The 19,685-nt window shown below is 42.3% G+C and overlaps 1 protein-coding gene across 3 annotated transcripts in view; it reads left to right on the forward strand.

Moving 5' to 3' along the window:
- Positions 1-1,702: 1,702 nt before the first annotated feature.
- Positions 1,703-19,685, forward strand: part of MEGF10 (multiple EGF like domains 10) — a 168,846-nt gene continuing 150,863 nt past the window's right edge. Inside the window, exons 1-2 of one of the 3 annotated variants that reach the window (XM_079144350.1) lie at positions 9,679-9,753; positions 10,286-10,453. Coding sequence is in view for 1 of the 3 variants with exons in the window: in XM_079144348.1 (XP_079000474.1) it covers positions 9,743-9,753 (11 nt within the window). In the remaining 2 variants the exon portion in view is untranslated. Of the gene's footprint in view, positions 2,440-9,662; positions 9,754-10,285; positions 10,454-19,685 lie in introns of those variants that run through there. The other 2 variants (XM_079144349.1, XM_079144348.1) reach the window with 2 other exon arrangements.

Here is a 19,685-nt window from a genome sequence, read left to right on the forward strand (position 1 = left end):
TATCTGTACATAGTCAAGAGAATAACTAAATAAAAAGAGCAAATACCAAGTTTTTGCTGAGGATGTGGAACAACTCTCATGCATTGCTGGTGGGAATGTCAATTGATAACAACCACTTTGGAAAACTGTTCAACAGTCTATTCTACAGTTAAATACTTGTGTATGAACTATTGATTCCACTCCTATGAGAGAAGAGAAACAACATCATATATCCACAGAAGAACTTGTATAAGAATGTTCCTTGCAGCTTTATTCATAATAACCCTACAGTGGAAACAACCCCAATGTCCATCAACATTTGGTAAATGTGCAAATTATGTATACCCATACAATGGAGTACAACTCAGCAATAAAAAGGATCGAACACTGGATACAAGCAAAACAACAGTATGAATTTCAAGAAAATGCTGAATGAAGGGATATGCATTACATTATTTTATTCATATGAAATGCTAGAAAAGACAAATGTGAAGTTATAAAAACAACTCAGTGGACCTAAGGTGGGGTGTGGTGGAGGACTGACTTCAAAGAGTGCCTTAGGGGGAGATAGAATTGTTCATTATCTTGATTGGGGTACTGGTCACAGGTGTGTACATTGTTTGAAACTCATCAGAGGATGCACTTAATATAAGGGCAATATATTGAATGTAAATTCTGTTGCAATAAAGTCAATTAAAACATTCAAAGGAAAGCAGAGAACAAATTTCATAAAGCATAAAGCGGGATGACTTTGGGTAATAAGTGGTATGAACTACTTGCAGATATCCTTAGAAAACAGCCATATGGATCAATCAGCCCTAGGTTTATCTCTTTGGATTTCTGATCAACTTTCAGGTTTCAGGCAGAGAGGGCTTGAGGTGCCTAGTTTAAGTGAGGTGCCCACTTCTGAGCAGGGCAAAATCTGACCATCCTAAATGCCTTCCCACCTGGACTGTACTGTGTGGCAGATGTGGTATCCCAAAGACAAATGGAGGTACTGTTACCAGAGAACCGGCAATGACGTCTCCTAAACCAACCACCTCACCGCCAGAAACGGTTTTCCCCAGTGTTTCCAGGGGAGAGCCAGGAGGATACGAATAGGCTTCAAACATGTTCATTTTTGTTAAAACGATGAATATGCTCATTCATTCCTGATATGCATTCAAACGTAATTTGGAGTGCGGACTCTTTTCCAGGAGCGGTTACTGAGTAGGGACACATATGTACTTGAGGTCTTTCTATAAAGAAAGAGAGAGGAAGAGCCTGGGAGGAGAGGATTATTTGGTATAAATATGGGGCCCAAGCCAGTTTGGGGTTTTGTTTGGGGGTGTGTATAATTAGCATAAGAAATAATAAGAAAGAATTTTCTAGCAGTTAGGCTTGTATCTTTCTGGGTCATCTAGACTCGAAGAAATTCGTTAGTCTGGAAGCAGATTCCTGTCCAACCCACTGAGTAAATAAAGCGTATGCACGGTGTGAACATTCCGTCACTGGGTCTCCCGGGGCCTCCTCGCCGAGTCGGCAGAGGGAGCCATTCCCCAAGAAATCAACGCGCGAGGCCTCGCAGTGGGCCTGGGGGATTTTCTGGTGCGTCCCAGGAGTAGTCTTCCCCGCCCGCCTCCGTAAAGCGGGCGCTCTCCTCCTCCGCCCTCCATCTCCACCTCCCTGACCTAGGTTCACAACCACTTTGCTGCTGCGCACGGTGGCACCGCGTGGCCACCCACCCCATCTCAGTCTCTTACTTGAGCTTCCTCCCTGACACTATTGGGGACGCGCCTGTCCATTCCAGTTGACCGCTCGGGCACTGGCCCTGTCCCCCAAATCCTTGGAGAGTGTATAGAACACCTCCCCGAGACTTTGACGAGGGGTTCGCACTGAAAGTGGGTCAGGACGAAGACCAGAACCACACTCCGCCACCAGTTCGTTCAACCCTTGCGGCGACCCCAAGGTTTGCCAACTTTGTGACCCGGCCATTGGCGGGGTCACCCCAAGCTGTGGAAGCTGTTCAGGGAGGGGCGACCTGCGATCCGGGTGAAGAAGTTCAGCCAGAAGAATTCTGTCGATTGCAATAGGGACCGAGAGCGGCGCCAAAAGACACCCCCTGAGCGGCCAGTGCCCCGGCGGCAGCAGCTGCAGCAGCCGCAACTGCTCGCATCCCGGTCCCGGCTCGGGTTACTCCCCTCCTCCTCCAGCATCTCGGGCCAGACAGGGAAGACCTTATTCAAGTTTGTAGCGAGTACTTTCTGCGGTGAGCAATACCGGGTCTGGAAACGCTTTGCGACCTACCTCTTTCCCGCGTCTCCACCTCTGCTCCTAAGGGAAGACTCCCAAGCATTGCTTTCTTCTGGGACGTTGCTTGGAGGTTAACTGCGCTGTTTGGAACAGATTTTCTATCTTGGCTGGCGTTGAGCGAAGACCGGGGAAAAGGTTGCGCTGAGAATCTCAAGATCTCGGACCTGGGTAAGAGTTAGGCAAACTCAACTCTGGAGGCCTTTGGACTTGGCGGGACGCTGGGAGGCTTCTTATGGGCAGAAAGCACCTATCTCTCAGCCAGGGTACCCTGGTGCAGTGTGAAAAGGGGTTAGTTGGACTCAGTCTGGGTTGTTTATGTGTGTCTCACCGATTTGTTGTAATGGTATGCATTTGATTTTATTACTTGGGACAGTGCAGGGAGTTCTTGGAGTATTTTTCCTGGGAAGACATCTCCATTATGCATTTTACTTTGCATACTCTGCCTTTATATTGCCTAGCTTGTATTTGTGCCATGTTGACCTGTGACATAACTGGATGTAGGGAGACTGGGGGGAGGAGGTGGAATCCTGTAATGAAAAGAGGTTTCAACTGGGCCCTTCTTTTTAGATCTGCTTCACTTCTCTGGGATCTTGACTTGTTTTCTAAACTTTTCTTTCTTTAGTACTTGATATTCAGGTTGTGCAGTTAACTCATCAGACTTGCAGGATGCTCCCTGTTCCTGCGTTCTCAGCATTCTTTGGGGTGTCAGGGTTCCAGGCTGGGTAACTTATACCAGGGGGTCCTTGTCGGAATGCTTGGCTCCTCAGGGAGTGCTGGAAGGACAGTTCTTCAAGTCATAGTTACTTTTTGAAAACATTTATCCTGTGTTGGTCTTTTTCTTTTAAATTCCTTTGATCTAGGACTCTAATCCCTGATTTAGGAAGCTATTTTATCTATTTTCTTTCTGGAAATATTTTTCTTAATGACATCATGGAGTAAATGAAATATGGTGATATTTGCTGCTTCTTTTGAAAGTGTCTTCATATTGAAGATCCACATTCTTTTTTAAAAAATATTTTTTAGTTGTAGATGGACACAATTTTATTTTTATGTAGTGCTGAGGATCGAACCCAGTGTCCTGCACGTGTGAGACAAGCGCTGTACCATTGAGCCCCGGCCCCGACCCCAGCCCAAGATCCACATTCTTTAAGGGGGAGTCAAAGTTTGGGATTTTATTAGCTTAAAATGGTCATTATTGCTGTTTTTTATTTTTTTTTATTTTTTTTTTTTTTAGTTGTAGATGAACACAGTACTTTTATTTATTTTTTTATGTGGTGCTGAGGATTGAACCAAGTGCCTCACTGTGCTAGGGAAGCGCTCTATCACTGAGTCACAACCCCAGCCCTCATTATTGCTGTTCTTAGGCAGTGATAACCATGCTGGGCCAATGCAGATAATGACAGCCCTTCTTGGTTCTTCTTGCCTTATTTTGCTGTATCCTGGCTCTCACTTTATGAATAGTCTTCCCAAGTTAAAAAATCACTTAATTCCTTATGGATGAAAAGACCAGGGCCAAATTTCATTATCCAGAAATGCCATCTTCCTGACGTGAGTGCTCCAAGGGCTCAGCTTGCAGGCTGATTTTTGTTTTCCCACAGAGAGGTCATAGAGTTTGGTTGGTAAACTCTCCACTCTGCCACTTTCCAAGTGTGTGGTTTTGTGTTACTTAACTTCTCTAGGCACATCTATAAAATAATAATAATAATAGCAGTGCTTACTCCAGAGGGTTGTTGCAGGGATTTTTTTGTGGGGGCATATTCTGGGATTGAACCAAGGGCATTTGACCACTTGAGCCACTTCCCCAGCCCTATTTTGTATTTTCTTTAGAGATAGGGTCTCACTGAGTTGCTTAGCACCTTGCTTTTGCTAAGGCTGGCTTTGAACTCAAGATCCTCCTGCCTCAGCCTCCCAGGAGGCTGGGATTACAGTCCTGCGCCACTGCTCCCAGCATGTGGCAAGGATTAAATGAGTTAATGTACACAAAGCCCTGACAAGCTGGACATGTAGTAGGCAAATACTAGCTATTATTTTAGTTTTGAGCTAGCACTAACTGTTGGTGTATTGCTATCACATAACTTTATGAGCCATCAGTAAGTGTTAGTTATTATTTCTATTTGGATGGACTTTAAAGACTGCTCCTTTGTGAGCTTCACTATCACCAAGGATATGATGGACACCAAAGGGTACTTGGAACAGGTGAGGAGGTGGGAAATCTACACTCAGTTCACATCCTGAACTGTTCCTTAGAAATGCTTTGCATTAATATACTTCCTTTAACCTATTTTTTAGAGGTCAGCCATTCATTTGATAGGTATTTATTAAGCATTTATTATATTCCAAGCACTGTTCTAGATTTTGTATTATTTAAGTTCTTTGGTTGATTTTAAAAATAGATGCACATAAATATTTGCCTTAATGACTATCTCCACCTCATTTCAAGTACGTTAGGTCTTCCTTTATGTGATGCTAGCACTCTTTAAGTTAAATCTCAGTTACTTCTTAGCAATGATGATTTGAAAAGCTTTTACTTTTATTTATTTCTTGGTACTGAGAATTGAACCCAGGAGTACTAAGTCCCCAGCCCTTGTTATTTTTTATTTTGAGAGAGGGTCTCACTTAGTTTCTAAGGCTGACCTTGTGATTCTCCTGTCTCTATCTCCCAATGCATTTGGTTTACAGGTATGGGCCACAGTGCCTGGCTCAATAGCTTTTAAAATACACATGAAAGTAATCTTGTTGAAGAACTGAATAAAATATTCGGTATGACTGTAAACCATGTTGCTTCTCCATTTAGACACAGGTTTCCTCATGTGTAAACTTGTGTCAGGAGGTAGGGAAAGAGTAGAATAATCTCCAGTGTTCCTTCTTACTCTCAAATCTTAAATTGGTTGCCTTACCTCTTTGGTAGCTGTTTTTGGCCCCTCCCCCATTTTTTTAAAAACATCTTAGTTACATAAATTATGAAACTTCCATCTTGGCACATTAATCATTGTGAGTAATGACAGTGGTAATTAATAAAAAATGGAAAGCATTTAGCTTTTCTTGTATTTCACAGCTACGTTCAGACATTGATGTGTATCAGAAACATGGGGATGAGAAGTTGTTAAAATATTGGATTGAAATATGAGAAATTGCCAATACTTGATCATTTTTGAGCTAAAAAATGTGGTTTCACGTGGTTCAGCCTAATATAAATCCTAGCCCCTGGAAGGGGCTAGGAAGCTTGCTTCACATGCGGTGGGTCTTGGGTGAGGTGTGAAAAGTCTACATTTTTACAAGTTCCCCAGGTGGTTCTAATGCAAAGCCAAGCCTCAAGCTCACTTAGCAGCAATGGATCTGCCTTCTTCAAGACCATCTGCTTTGTCCAGAAGCATATTTTTAAAATACAAATCTGACCGCATTATGCCCTCATTTAAAAATCTCTGGTAACTCTCACGATCATGAACATTAGTGTTGTCCAGGTTGAAAATACTGATCCCAGGGCTTTATCCCAGATGTAAGGGCCGGAAATCAACATTTTGAATCCATCTTCAGGTGAATCTGTAGACATGACCAGAGATCCCATTTTGGCTTATAGCATAAGGCCCACCCTCTCTATTGTGGTACATGAGACCTTTGAACTCTCTTCTGAGGGATGTTTCTCTATAATCCTCTCCAGCCCTCCAGCCCACACAGATCTTGATCTTGTTAGTTTCCCAAATATATTGTGCATGTTCACTCCTCCGTGACCTAGGTATGCTGTTCTCTCTGCTGGAAATGTCTTTGCCCTTTTCTGTCTAACCAACTACCTAGGTAGCTTTCCATATTCAGTTTAAATCAGATTTCCCCTCTGGAGCTTTTCCTAGTTTTTTCACATTAAGTCAGTGGTATCTCATATGAGTCCCATTCCTTTTTTGTGGATAGCTTTCATATAGCATCTATCACTTTGTTATTTGAATGTTTATCCCTGAAAGATTGGTGAATTCCTTGTTCTTTATTGAAAGCCCGTATCCAAGTGACTGACATATGGTGGTTACAGAATAAATGCCCAGAAAATGTGGGAGAAGAATGAATAAGTGAATGACAGTTGATATTTTCTTAGCACACAACGTGTTGGGACAGTCACTATGTACCTATGAAGTGTTGTGGAAAAACCAGTAGAGAATCTGCAGTTTGGCCAGAGGAAATGTCCCTTTACAGGCTGGTTAGGAGTCTCAGTGTGGAAGTGGCAGCATCAGTGACTAGTCAGAATCCAGACTGTTGGACCTAACACGGCCCCCTTAAGGACTGCCTGTACTCAGGTTCTCAAGGGTGTGTGTGCTGTAGTTTTAAAAATGAGCTGAGTTTTAAGAATTAACATAAGATTCATTGAGTTCTGCTGATTTGTCTTTCTGCTTCCAAAATGAACTTTTTCTAGCTTAGTGTAAGCTCGTATCATTTTCTGCCTGGACTTTTGCATGATTTTTAACTGGTTTCCTAACCCACCCCTTTCTCCTTTCTTCCCTCTCTCCCTCCCTCCATTCCTTCCTTCCTTCTCTGTATCTGAATTGCCCCAAATTTTGTATTTATCTCTCAACCTCTCTTTACCTTTTAAGCGTATTTTTTCACTATGATCATTATTTCTCTTTTTAAACATAGGTATTATAGTGGATTAATTCAGGGGACTTAATAAAAGGATTTCTCATACTATGAAGAAAACTATTATTTGTATCTTATCTAATAAGATACAAATAAGTGTTACCTTACCTTGAAGGGCTTCATTTGTAGAACTACAAGTCACCATGTTTGATGCTGCATACTCTGTATCATTAGCCACCCTGAAAGTATGAATGTGATAATATATCCTGTTATTATCACCATTTATTTCTACCAATTTCCTCTCTGGTTTCATTTCTAGGAATTTATTCTCCTAGACTAAAAAAAAACTATGCAAAGCATTTTAACCACCTCAGTTTCCTGCACACAGGGTAATAAATTGTATCCCTCTCTACTTCTTGGACAAAGAAAATGGAATTTCAGTATGGAAAGCCTCATCTTTATAGGTACTTTGCAGGATAGTAGCATCTGTTAAAAACATTTTATCTTTGGGAGGGAGAAGGCCCCATTGTAGGGAACCACCAAGTGCCTTGACATTTACATTATGTCTGATGCAGATGAGTTGTACAGATTTGGCTGGTTCTAAAACATAGCCATAGGTGGTAGTTCCTGTGGTAGATCTTTTAAATACTTTCTGGTAAAGACTCATGTTTGTCTTAAAAAAAATAATGTGTTTGGTACTAGAGATGAAACCAGGGACTCCTGAGTGCTAACCATGTACTCTACCACTGAGCTGTACCCCTGAACCCTTAAAAAAATAATTGTTGATGACAAATTGAAAGCCAAAAGACACAAATTTAACTTGTTTCTTAGGGAATGAAATAGAACTATGACACCTTTCTTTGAGCCCTGCAGACTAATTCTTTAATTAAAACAAAAATTTAAGAACCCATCTCATTGTTATCTTGAGGAGGGTACCCTCTCAAATTTTGGATGAGAACTTGATGACAAGATTTGACATTGGTTCTTGAAGAAATTAATTGGTTTGAGTTTTTCCCCCTCCATCAGATATTGATTAGGCATATAGGGCACAGGGGTAAATGCTATGTGTAATTACCAAGAAGTTCTTGCCTTCAAAAAGAAAAATCTAGGTTAAAAAATACACCTGACCAGGGCTGGGGAGATAGCTCAGTTGGTAGAGTGCCAAGGCCCTGGGTTCAGTCCCCAGCACTGCAAAAAAAAAAAAAAAAAATTTATATATATATGTGTGTGTGTGTGTGTGTGTGTGTGTGTGTGTGTGTGTGTGTGTGTGTATGTGTGTGTGTATATATATACACTTGACCAGGTAAGGCTGGGTGCAGTAGGGGTCAGGTGGGAAGTTCTGAGAGTTGCTCAGAAGTTCACTCCAGGGAGAGGGCTCTGTGTGCTCATCAGTTTTCCTGGCAGTGTGAGAGAGGATTTCAATGCATAGAGCATCTTAGGCAGGGGAATGGATTAGCCAACATATGGTAGCAGAAATTTGCAAGCCAGCTCCAATTAACAGTGAGTGCTACTCCACAGGAGTGCTGAGTTAACAGTTGAGAATCATTTTATGAAAACTACTTATGGGGTCCTACAACTGGATTCCCCCGGCCTTAGCACTATATGCATAAAGAAACCCTTCAGGTTTTATTGCTGTTATTTATTATATAAACCAGAGATGGTTTGGGACACCCTATTGAGATCGAAGCAAAAGTTTTCTACAGGTTCCCCACCCCATTCCATGACAGGTTGTGAAATGGGAAACTGGTTTTCCTTTCAACCACTATGGGATTCTTAGGGGCAGGGATGGGGACAGAGCTCTTGTTTTTTCTAGTGTCATTAGGATCTGAATTTATATATGTCCTCACGAAGTTTAAAGATTTTCTTGCCGTGTGACCGTACTGTCTCTTTTGGCATGAAGCCTTCCGCCCAACGACGAATGTCACTCTGATTCCTTCACTTCGTAAAATGCCACCAAACATGGGGCTTGGGAGTTTACTTTTAAGGTTTGCAACTGTGGGAAAAGTTCATATCTTAAAACTTAGAATATTAAGCATTTATTTTTAAGTTCATCCTGCCATTGGAACTTTCTCAGTGTCCCTTCCTCTCTGTAGCCCTCGGCCTCCACCAGGTTGCTCAGCGCCCTCCCTCTCCTCTCCCTGCCCCTCCCCTTCTCTTCTTCATTGAGGACCCACCTTCCAACCCCTATTGTCTTCTGAACAGCCGTTAGTATTTTTAAAATGTCCCTGTCTCCACATTCCTTGGTGCCCTTGTCTTTTTTACCTCTCTTCTTTCCAGGTTGTGTTTTTTTTATTTTTATTTTTTGCCTCCCACACTAAGATTTGATAACCTTAGTATAATGTACTCATGTGCAAAGCCCTTTCACTATCCTCCCTACCTCTGGTTTGTCCCTTAAACAGATGTGCAATGTAAGGCCATTAATGAAGTTAGAAATGCTAGAGGTACCTATTTGGTCCAAGTTCTCAAACTTCCGAGGCATGAGAATCACCTACAAATACTGGTGTCTCTAGGTTTTGATTCAGTAGGTGTGTATTTTTAACCGGGTGAACTGATGCAGATAGTCCAGGAGTGCACCAGAATCCTGGTCCAGGATGAAAGGTATGCCTCCCCCCCCCCCCCTTTTTTTTTTTTCAAATTTTAGTAACTTGGCCAGAGGGATCAAGGAGAATGGTTGGTTTGTGAGAACCCGTGCCTCTCTTCCTTACTTGGAGGGACAATGATTGTAACACAACGCTGTTCATGTGACAGCCAGAGAAAGGGACCCATTGTTCCGGGGTTGGCTGATGCTCTACTCCTCTCTGTCCAGCCGTCCAGCCGTCCAACTGAGCTTGGTAGTCCCAAGGAAACAGACACACTTGATTCAGAGAGACAAAGAAAGGAGGTCAAGGCCTTCCGCAGTTAAACTACTTCAGCAATGTGTCAGAGGTAGGATTTGGGAAGGGAAAAGGAACTGTGTAGAAGCCTCATTAATCTGCTGGGTTTGGAGACGCTGACATGGTGTTAGGGAGACACAAGGCTGTTAGAACTCCAGTTGGTCTTTGGCCAAGGAAGGATTGTTTTCAGCCATGTCCACTGACATATTTGATTACAATTTTACTTTGATTTTTAAAGTAAAAATATTTTTATGTATGATAGGCACAGGTACACTTTTAACCTCTTTAACCCAGGCTTACTGAAGACAGGAGTCTGATCTGAGGGCTCACCTAAATCAATTCCTTTGACCTTAGAGGAAGATTCTTTGCTCTGGGTAATGGCCACTGCATGTATGAAGTATTATAAATTCCCTTCCAAGTCTAGATTCAAAGAGCAGTCTTAAAACTGAGAATTTTTTGAGTTCAAAATACAATGAAATCTTTTGATATGTTATTGATATGTTTGGATAGTTATGAGGTTGGGAGACTCACTAGATGCCATTTAGATACTACTCCTCACCCCCAATTTCCAAATTGGATTCCAGCCTGGAGGGAGAGTTGCAAACTTCCTGTGAAGATCTAATCCTGAGCTCAACAATTGGATACATTCTTTGTGTCAGAAGATTCAAATTCAAGGTCACAGCCTTTGTAAAGGTCGCAGACTTTTTGAACAGGATGGTTCTTTGAGCCTGATTACTCCCTTTATGAAAAAAGTATGTCATTCATTCAATTTGCCTTTGGGTTTCCTTCAAAGGGAGACTTAGTCCCTAGTTCCTGTGGGCATTTCTAGGTGGTGTTCCTTTTCATTTCTCCTCTTCCTCTCCCCTCCCCCCCTTCCCTCCCCTCCCTCCCTCCCTCCCTCCCTCCTTCCATCCTTCCCTCCCTCCTTCCTTCCTTCCCTCCTTCCCTTCTCTATTTTATCTTTCTTTTGCACAGAATATAGACTTAGGTTGGGCAGATTGGGGAAGGCCTTTCCTGGATGTAATGGAATCTGGAGAGCCCATTTATATGGAGTGTTGGGGCAGCTGGTGCTCATGGGCCAGTAGGAATTCTTTTGTCTCTGAGATAAAAGGTTTCCTGACTGGAAGTATTTGGCTTAAGTAGGTCTGTACCCAGGAGAAGGCAATATATGATTTGTTTGAGGTCACTTAGAGCCCCTTATAATTAAGTCTGTTCTTGTACCTTGATTATAGATTATCATTGTAAATCCATTAAGGAAGGAAAAGCAAGTGGCTTGCTAAGGGGCAAGTGCCTTTGTTTTCCTCCTTATCTTCTCAGTCCCCAACCCCTTGCAGTTTGTTTATCCCTTACTAAATGGATATTTGGTTTTGCCAATGATATAGATGCCTTTGAAGAGGAGAATGGGAAGCTGAGGCTTCACAGGTGGTCAAAGAATTGTGTTAAACACTAGCTTGATTAGTTAATTTTCAATTCATTGTAATTAGGCTTTTCATTTGGCTGTTTGTGTGATTTCTAGAGGGTATCTCTCAATGCTCTGAGGGATGATCACTATGCTATACTTGAAATTCTGCTTTGGTACAGCACTTATTGAAAAAATAGGAACATTATATGGGTCTTTTTTTCTTGTTGTTTTTCATTTTTCTTGTTGTTTTTCACGCCCCAGGTAGCACATTTAATACGACATGCTCTTTTAGGCCTAGGGTGCTTGTTGAGCCTTGGATTTCTGTCATAATCAAAGCTATGCCTGTGTAGGATCTCTAGGATGCTGATAATATTATGTGCAATTGGGTGCTAATGGTATGGGTGTGTTTAGTTTATGAAAGATAGTTGAGCAGTCCAATTTTAATTGTGTCTGTTTTTGTATGTATCTCATACTTTAGTAAAAAGTTCAAAAATTAAAGCCCATGTTCAGTGTAGCTGTGGTGGGAAATGGTCAACTGGGAACCCCATCTGCCACATAATCTGGATTCTGTTGGGACTGGGTGGGACTAGAGCTTTAGTACCCATTGGTTCACCCATAGCTAGGAGAGCCCAGCGTCAGAGAGCACTGGGCCAGTGCTATCGTCGGCAATGGTCGTGCTCTTCCAGTCAGCAAATTTGGTGACTTAGGGGTCAAGAGTGTCAGAGGAACCCCACTAGAATCTATAGTAAAGCACCGCTCCGAGTTGGCCAAGCTGTAAATCTCCTTCTCTGCCCTCTTCCATTCATTGTCATCTGCCAGGAAAAAGCAGGAAAAGGCTAAGTCATGGATATCCTTCTGGACCTTTAGATGCCATCTCTCCTAAAAGCATTCTAGCTTGGAATGCTCCCAATTCTCCCCCACCCCCATTTTTCTCATTGAGATACAGTGAGGTTGCTCACTTATTTCAGCTGTCACTTGCTAGACTCCACGTGAGCTCCAGGAGCATTACTGTGAAAGCGGAACAGCCCTGGGAGCCAAATGATTCTTCCTGCTCCAGAGCAGCCAATGGGCTTTTTCTGTCTAGAGGACCCCTGTCATTCATGCATGTGGGGCTGAGAAGACTGTACAGATTGGGTCATTGCACTCATAGAACATCCCAGTGTGCTTGTATAACATGGAGCTGAGAGACTCAAATGGAGAAAATAGGAAAAATTTATTTTCCAAAGGAGAGTTTGGGGTCCTTGGCTTTGAAATATCTCATTACATCTCTGAGAGGTCTGAGTATCCACTCTGTACACTTCTTTTTGAGCATAGAACTTCAAAGTTAAATTTTGACTATGCAAACTCATGTGATTAAAAGTTGTAGGTGAGGAGTCCAAAGTTTGATGGTCTTAGTCTATGGTTCTGTCATTTAGTGCATGAAATGTGACAATCTAGGTTGGGATTCCATCTATAATCCTTAAAGTTTCATGATCTTGGGCAGATTCCTGAAGTTCTCTGAGCCTCTTTTCATTACATATGAAATGATAATACTATATAATTCAAAGAGTGTTAACACTTAGCATAGTGGTAGACACATAGTAAGCTCCCAATATTTATTACTTGTCATGATTTAATGTCAGATAATATTAAAATAGGAAGAAAAAATAGCACATCTAGTAAATGAGTTTGGCTTATGCTTCTTATGAATGAATCATTCAAGTACTTAAAGATCAAATTAAGAATTTGGAAAGAGTAGTCTCCAACACAAAATATAAACTGTAAGGAACTTAAAATATTCAGTTAAATTTACTCATGGGTATAAATGTTTTTTAATGAGAACAGTGTTTTACTAATGTTATTTATTTTGACTATTGCTTCAGACAAGGAGCTAGTGTGAACTTATTTTCCCAAGGTAACAGCAGAATTGAAAACAGGTGTTCAAATAAAAATCTTGTGTATAAATGTTCATAAAAGCAACATTTGAAATAGTGAAAAACTAATTTTTGGAGTAGAAACAACCTACATGTCCATCAACTGATGAGTAGATAAGTCAAATGTGATATATCCCCACATTGGAATATTATTTAGTCATAAAAAGGAATAAAATGTGATACATGCTATAACGTGGATGAACCTTGAAAAGATAATGCCAAATGAAAGATGCCAAACACAAAGACCATGTAGTTTATGATTCCTTTTATATGAAATATCTAGAAGAGGCAAATCCCTACAAGTGGAAAGTAGATTCATGGTTTTCAGGTGCTTGGGGAAGTGAGAGATGGGGAGTGAATGATGGATATTTAGTTTCCTTTCAGAGAGCTGGAAATGTTCTGGAATTAGGCAGTAGTAGGTAATGACAATGGTTGTATATATAACATGCTACCATGATGACTTTTAGGTTATGTGAATTTTATCTTAATGAAAAAATATTTTAACCTTTATTTTAGATGTTTTGCATTTAGACAAGATGTACCTGCACTGTTCAGTTGCTCTGTGTTCATTATGCGTCTGCTGTAAGGCAAGACTTCACAGCATATTGGGGAGAATACTACAAATAACAGGACATGGCCATTCATTCACTTTAGCACATTACCAGTCTGTTTATGAAGATAGGAAAGGATGAGCAACAGGTAGTACATTCTGGGTGAACCCCTCTCAAAAAAAGGAGATCACTGGATTTGATCACCAGAGAAGGCTTCTTGGAAGAGATGGAACTTTGAAAGATAAATGAGCTTCATGTGATGAAAGAAGAGGAACTGGGAGAAATGAATGTGGCTGGGGGGTAGGGATGGGGGTTGGCAAAGGCAGGAGTAGGCAGGGGTGGGCACAGTGGAATGTCTGTATAATGGAATATTAAGAAGTAAGGTTGGAAGCGTGTTTGGAGCCGAGAAGGGAAATCCTTGGAAGCTGTCTGCCAGTGCTTAAATTAGCCATCAGTACGTAGCAGAGGTTTTACCATTGATGACAAGAATACAAAATGAAATAAAAATGGGGAAGAAAATGAGGAGACTATTGTAATAATTTCACTAAATTTAATCTAGCCCATCATTTATTTAGTCAATAAATATTCAGCACTTACTAAGTTTCATGTGATTTTAAATGCTATAGGAATAGGGTAATATGTAAACTGGTTCTCTGTCTTCTGGGATGTGCATTCTAATATACATTTCAAGCCTTGGCTTCTACTTTCAAAGGAAAAATGTAGTTGCAAAGTTAAGGCATGGATGTGCCATAGGGTAATGGTTTAGAGTGTTGGTTCTGGAACCAGATTTTCTCATTTGGGATCCTGGCTTACTTGATTATTTATTAGAATGTATGTCGTTAAGCCAGTTAAGTATCCTATACTTCAGTTTCTTCATCATTCAGATAGGGACAGTGACTGTTGCTCCTTTATAGAGTTGCTATGAGGATTAATTGAGATTATAAGTGAAAAGGACTTAGTACCTGGCAGGTAGCAGGTGCTCAGTAAATTTTATTTGTTCGTCACTGACTAATTTCTACTGAAGAATTTATTTAGGTCACTTCTGTTTTTAATTCAGTGAGTCTATTCAATAATCCTTGTATTTGTCAGGTCTAAGCTCTCTTTAATATGCCGTGCTATGTTGGCTATGAACTTGTTGAATTAATTAGCATACAAACCCTGCCTTTATAATTCAGGCAAACAGCAAAGTTCCAGTAATAAGCCAAAGTCTTGATCTTGGCTAGGGCAGAAGCCTCCAGATAATGCTCCCTTTACACTCTAAATCAAGAAGTCTTGTGAAACATTCTGGCCTGGGAGTTACTACCCTTTCAGTGTTAGGAGTCTGAGGATCAGGAATGTGGTGGATGCCCCGGACCTTAGCACAGCTGGCTTCCCTCTGGAACACAGTCACAGTTTGAATGTAATGTCTTTGTGTTTCCTTATCAAAGGTGCCACAGGCTACCTCAGGACTCTGTCTCTGTGTTCCTTTCCACAAATGGGGTGAATAACGATACCACAGCAGAAGATCCATTTTGGGGTGCATCTAGAAGAAATCCTAGGGCTTGAGGAACAAGCCACATAAACCTCGAAGGCTCATCTATCTTTAACATAAATCAACTCTAGAATATAAGTTTCTTGGGCACAGGGGATCTATCATATTTTCCTTTCTGAATGGTGAAGCATAGTACTACAGACTGAATTGTGTCCCCCTCCAATTCATATATTGAAGATCTAACTCCTGGTGTTTTTATGGAGCTGGGGCCTTCCGAGAAACTGAGGCAGTGTGAAAACCCCTTCCTCAAACCCAGATTCCTGCGATCAAGTCAGAAAGATTTCAGACATGTTGCTCAGAGTATAGGAATGAGTTTATTGAAGGGGTGGGAAAAAGGGAAAGGGGACACTCTGAAGGAAGAAAGTGGGTCCTCTCAGAGAGGAGAGGGACAACGTGCCTCTCCTGCACTCCAGTTTTGTAGGGGATCCCAGAGAAGTTTCCAGCGAGCCCTACTCAGGTCCACCTACTGACTTTTGACTGACAGTAGGTGACATGAGATTCTTAAGTCCCCACTGCCATGACAACTCTAGGTCACCTTAGTCCATGTTGACTGGTTCTAAATGGATTCTTAGCCATATGTTCTTACAGATTTTTATGGTTAGGAGGAACTATCCTTATCTCCCAGAGTTTTAGGATCTGGTTCACAAAAGTCTCCTGGGTTCCTCCCATCGATATCATCTTGGGCCTGCATTTCTCCTGTAGTTAACAGTTTGCTGAGGAAGGTGACTATCCTGTCCACTTAGGCCTGGCAGGGCTGTAGGTACATTGCTTCTTGGAAAAGAAAGCATGAGGGGGTCAGCACAGTGGGCCCATTTTATAGAATTATTCTCTTAACCTCATGTTCCCACTACCCTCATCTGTCTGTTCCCTAACAATGTGACTATATTTGGAGGTAAAGCCTGTTAGGAGGTGATAAAGGTTAAATGGAGTAATAAGTGTGGGGGGCCTAAAAATCCTTTCCATTATAAGAAGAGGAAGAGAGCAGAACCCCTTCTCTCTCTGCCTTATGAGGACACAGTGGGAAGGCAGCCATCTACAGGCCAGGCAGAAAGCCCTCACCAGACACCAAGTCAGCGGGACTTTGATTCCCAACTTCCAGCCACTCCAGAACTCGGAGAAATGAATTCCCATTGTTTAAGCCAGTCCATGGTATTTCACTGTAGCAGCTCTAGAGGCCAACCCAAATAGACCAAAACATTTAAAAAATATTTGTGGACTGGACTACTTTCAAGATTATTCAGAACTGTGATGACATATGAATAACTTGAAAAGCTGGACCTAACCCATAGTCCTAATACTTAACTGCCCAACGCTGATCATCTCCTGCGACAACCCAGTGAGGCTAAAAACTTGCATCGTGGCTCGATTAAAACTCCCCCAGCCCACCTTTTTGCTAGTAGAGGTGCTAATGCACAGGGACACAGTCAGAAGCTAATGTGCACTGTCCTCAGGACGGACTAAGTAAGGAGAAGCCTGGACATGGAATATGCAGGACCCCTAGTGTTTGAACATGGCTTTATAGCTGTTCTTTCATCGGATGCAGCCAGACTGGCAGTAGTGAGGGAGGGTGAATAGCTAAGCAGCCATAGCCAGGGAGGCAGCACTTCACCTGGCCAGGAGAGGGGAGGTGGCTCTTGCCTTGTCCTTCCAGGAGGGGGATGGCTGCACCTGGCCCAGCCAAGGGTTGGGGGAAGGGCCTTCCTCAGTACAGTTGAGTTCAAAGGTCTCCTGTAGTATGGTGAAGACCAACCTGGAGCCAAGGCACTGCTCTTCTGCCATTAAGAAAACAATAAAACCAAAACAAAAAGGCTTGTGATGTGGAGCTCTGCCAAGCTCAGGCTGGAAAAAAACTGCCTTGCCTTTCTTTCCAGGCAGTATGTAAATGATGCTTTGAAGTTCTATTGGTGCAGTCCCTGGGGATGGTTCAGAGGGCCTCTCTGCAACCCAGCACTGCTGTGGAGTTTGCTTTTATGACTGTGATGATCCTAGAAGCTAACCCTCTATTTCCAGTGTCACCCCTCAGTACTGCTGTCTGTGGTTGAGGGTACTGTATTGTTAGGAAGTCTAAAGACCTTCTGAAAGCTAGAGTAAGCTAGAATTTTAGGCTTGTGCACGTGTGTAGGCCTCTCCCTATAGGACAGGATTCTGATCTTTCTGGATTTTTCTGGTGTGACAGGCAGACAGTAACTCTCTCTATCCAAGGAGGATTTCTTGTAGCTTCACCTCAGGAGTACCTTGCCAAACTGGAGAATTTGGAAGAGCGTTTTTCATTTCTTGTCTAGGTTGTACCATTTGTGAAAATGAAGCCACGCAATTAGGGCCACAATGGCACGTGGATTCACTCACTGGCACTAGGGGAGACCATGGTGTTTTTGTGGGTATGTGGCTGTGTCCTTCTACTTCCTTTGGTGGTAAATATGCCATTGCTGTGAGGGATGGCAACCAAGTTCCAACAGGTAGTTTTTCAGAACACGGTGTTAGGAAATAGAGTAAGGGCTGTTAGAAGCTGGGCACGCTTTGTCACTGAGTTCTGAGGACCACCTCTTTCAAAATACGAGAGGCTTCCCAACATCTGTCCATCAAGAGTAAAACTCAGGGAGAGCAAAACTCTGAGGGTATACTGGGATCCCCTGTGTGGCTCCACCCACAGTGTGCTCTCTCAAACCTGAGGAGGTGACTGGGTCTTACTGTCTGGCTCTGGTTGCTATGTCCAAGGAAAAGATACAAAAATAAAAGGCTGTGGCCATACTGTCCATCCATCTGGGCCCCGCAGTGTTGGTCTCTGGGCACCTAGGGAAACAAAAGTACTCATGGTGGTGGTTAGCACCACGTCTCAGATTCACTACTGAAGGTCCAGTGGAGAACTCACAGAGGAAAGAAGTCCAGATGAAGCTAAGCTCCTTAAGAAGAGATTCACTTTTAGGAAGTGTTACTTCATTGACTCAGTGCAAGGTTTATCTTAAATGTAGTTGATACTGAGTTGTGTGTGTGTGGCGGGGGGCGGTGCTGGAATCATCTGAGTTTTAAATTCCAGTGTTCCTCATGAGCATAGCTGCCAACTTTAGAATTGCATCAGTTTGAGGTAATGCTTTGTTTTCTAACCCTGGTACAATGAAAAGCATTGACTGTGATGTGGATCTCAAGGACTATGTCACCAATTCATTATTTTTGTTTTGTTTTGGCACGGCCTTGAGTGAAGTAAGAAAATGCTTCTAGAGTAAAGGAAACACACTTTCCCCTAGAGCTCCTTTGGAAAGCCCAAAGTAGTGGAAAGAGTACTGTACTGGGAACCCAAGGAGCTTGCCTTGAGTCCTAGCTCTGGTCCACTGTTTGATTTTAGGCACCTAAACAAGTGCTGTTGTGCTTCAGTTTATTTATGAGACCAAGAGATCAGGAAGGCCCTCCTCAACCCCATGAAAGTGACTAGGGAGTCCCAGGGCCTGTGTCCATGTTGTGGGGTACAGCTGAGCAGACTGTGGTTGCAGGTGAGGGCTCCCTACTGGCGGCACCTAGAGGAGAGATGCCTTTGCCTGAGAGAGTGTCTTGCTTGACCCTGAAGCTGGACACCAAATGGAAGAGGGTCAACTGTGAGCCTTACAGAACCATTCCTTCTGCCCCTTCTATACTGTGGAGAAGCTGAGATGAGTTATAGGCAGCCGTTTTCTTAGGCTTTCCTATGTGTCGCCTCATGGTTAGGGCATAGCCTAAACATGTCTGTGGAATCCCTTCCTGTGAAAGTATACCTTTCACTGAGTCTCAAAACTTAGCTAGCTTCAGACTAAATCCAAATCTTTTGTCTGTGACAGACACAATTTCTTCTACTCCACCATGACAGTTCTTGGGGAAAAATGTATGAAAATGAATGTGTTCTCTCTCTTTTTGAATTTATACACACATTTTTCAAAAAAGAAATTGTTGCATTTAAAAATTTTTTTAATGCCTGATATCTTCTTCTGTTCCCCAAGAGACCCTGAAGGGTGCCAGGTGATGGCAGAGAGCCTCGGTTCCTGAGCACTGCGTGTAGATCCAGTCCAGCTCCACCGGGTAATAGAGCCCAGGACTCTAATCCATGCCACATGTCGTGACCTGAGTAGACCCTGCAGAAAAACAGAAGTCTTACTGTCTCTTCACAGAGCAGTTGCTCAGAATCTCTTGTACAGCTGTGGCCTGCTTTGTTGGAAAGTGCAGTGTGACCTGATCTTTTAAGCTCTTTTCTCCCTATAGGTCTTATAAATGACAACTGGTCTGTGGGAGTACCTGCCAGAAGGGCTTGACATTTGTATTCTATACTCAAAAAGCACTGTTTTCTGTAATCCTAGCTTCGTTAGCAATTACCAGAGAGGAAGAACATGAAATCTGAAAGCAAAGCTGCTTTGTTATGACCCAGAAAATCTGAAGTGAGGAATTAAGAATTGAAATTGAGAAAGACAATTTCCTTTTAAATCTTAAATTCATTAGAACTTTTCTGTGACAATAGGGAGAACAAACAGGTCCAGACTCCTAAGGGTTTTCAAGTTCAACAATCAAGTCAAAGTTTGAATTCAGGCAGGCAGTGGTTTGGAGCTGGAGTTGCCTATGGAGCTGGAG

The sequence above is a fragment of the Sciurus vulgaris genome (assembly GCF_902686455.1).
Source record: "Sciurus vulgaris genome assembly, chromosome: 6".
NCBI classification, from domain to species: domain Eukaryota; kingdom Metazoa; phylum Chordata; class Mammalia; order Rodentia; family Sciuridae; genus Sciurus; species Sciurus vulgaris.